Here is a 723-nt window from a genome sequence, read left to right as displayed (position 1 = left end):
CTGCACATCTTTGGACTGTGGGAGGAAACCCACACAAACAGTCACCTGAGGCTGGAATCAAACCTGGGACCCGGGTGTTGTGAGGCAGCAGCACTAACCACTGAGCCACTGTGCTGCACCATGTAAGGGTTTTCAAAAACCTCAATCAAATCTCCTCTGAGCCCAGTCTCCAGGGAGCACAGTTCCAATTTACAGAGTCATGCAGTCATCCAGCACAGGAACACTGTCCACACTGACCATAATCCCAAATTAAAGTAGCCCCACATTCCTGCTCTTGTCCCTCTAAACCCTTTCCTATTCATGAACGTATGTCTGTGAAACGACCCAGATATTGGGTGGGGATGGGGCAGCTTTAAGAGATTTATGGTCGATGGACCAATTATGGGTGGGAGGAATGGTATGGTATGAAGATGTTTACAGTCAATGGGGCACATATTGGGCAAGGATGGAGTGGCTTTAAGGGATTTATGATCGATGGGCTGAATTTTGAGCAGTGGTGATGTGGCTTTAAGATATTTCCAATGGATGTTCCAAATATTGGGCGGGGATGGTGCTGCTTTAAGTGATTTACGGTCGATGGATCAAATGTGAGGGGGAGACGGTGTGGCTTTAAGAGGATTACGGTTGATGGACCAAATATTGAGTGGGGACAGTGCAGCTTTAAGTGATTTACGGTCGATAGACCAGATATCGGGCAGGGACGGTGCAGCTTTAAGGCAGGTT

General features: G+C 47.9%; 1 protein-coding gene across 1 annotated transcript in view; it reads left to right on the top strand.

Annotated features, from left to right (window-relative positions):
- Positions 1-627: 627 nt before the first annotated feature.
- LOC122546366 (polyamine-transporting ATPase 13A3-like) overlaps positions 628-723 on the top strand; it is a 263,479-nt gene continuing 263,383 nt past the window's right edge. The window contains exon 1 of the mRNA XM_087982839.1: positions 628-720. Coding sequence (XP_087838965.1) covers positions 628-720 — 93 coding nt within the window. The remainder of the gene's footprint in view (positions 721-723) is intronic.

Source organism: Chiloscyllium plagiosum, unplaced genomic scaffold (genome assembly GCF_037043375.1).
Source record: "Chiloscyllium plagiosum isolate Xiang-an unplaced genomic scaffold, Cpla_swu_hap1 HiC_scaffold_44, whole genome shotgun sequence".
In the NCBI taxonomy this organism is placed as follows: domain Eukaryota; kingdom Metazoa; phylum Chordata; class Chondrichthyes; order Orectolobiformes; family Hemiscylliidae; genus Chiloscyllium; species Chiloscyllium plagiosum.
The sequence above is the reverse complement of the archived record's forward strand: the minus strand, read 5'-3'. Positions and strand labels throughout refer to the sequence as shown.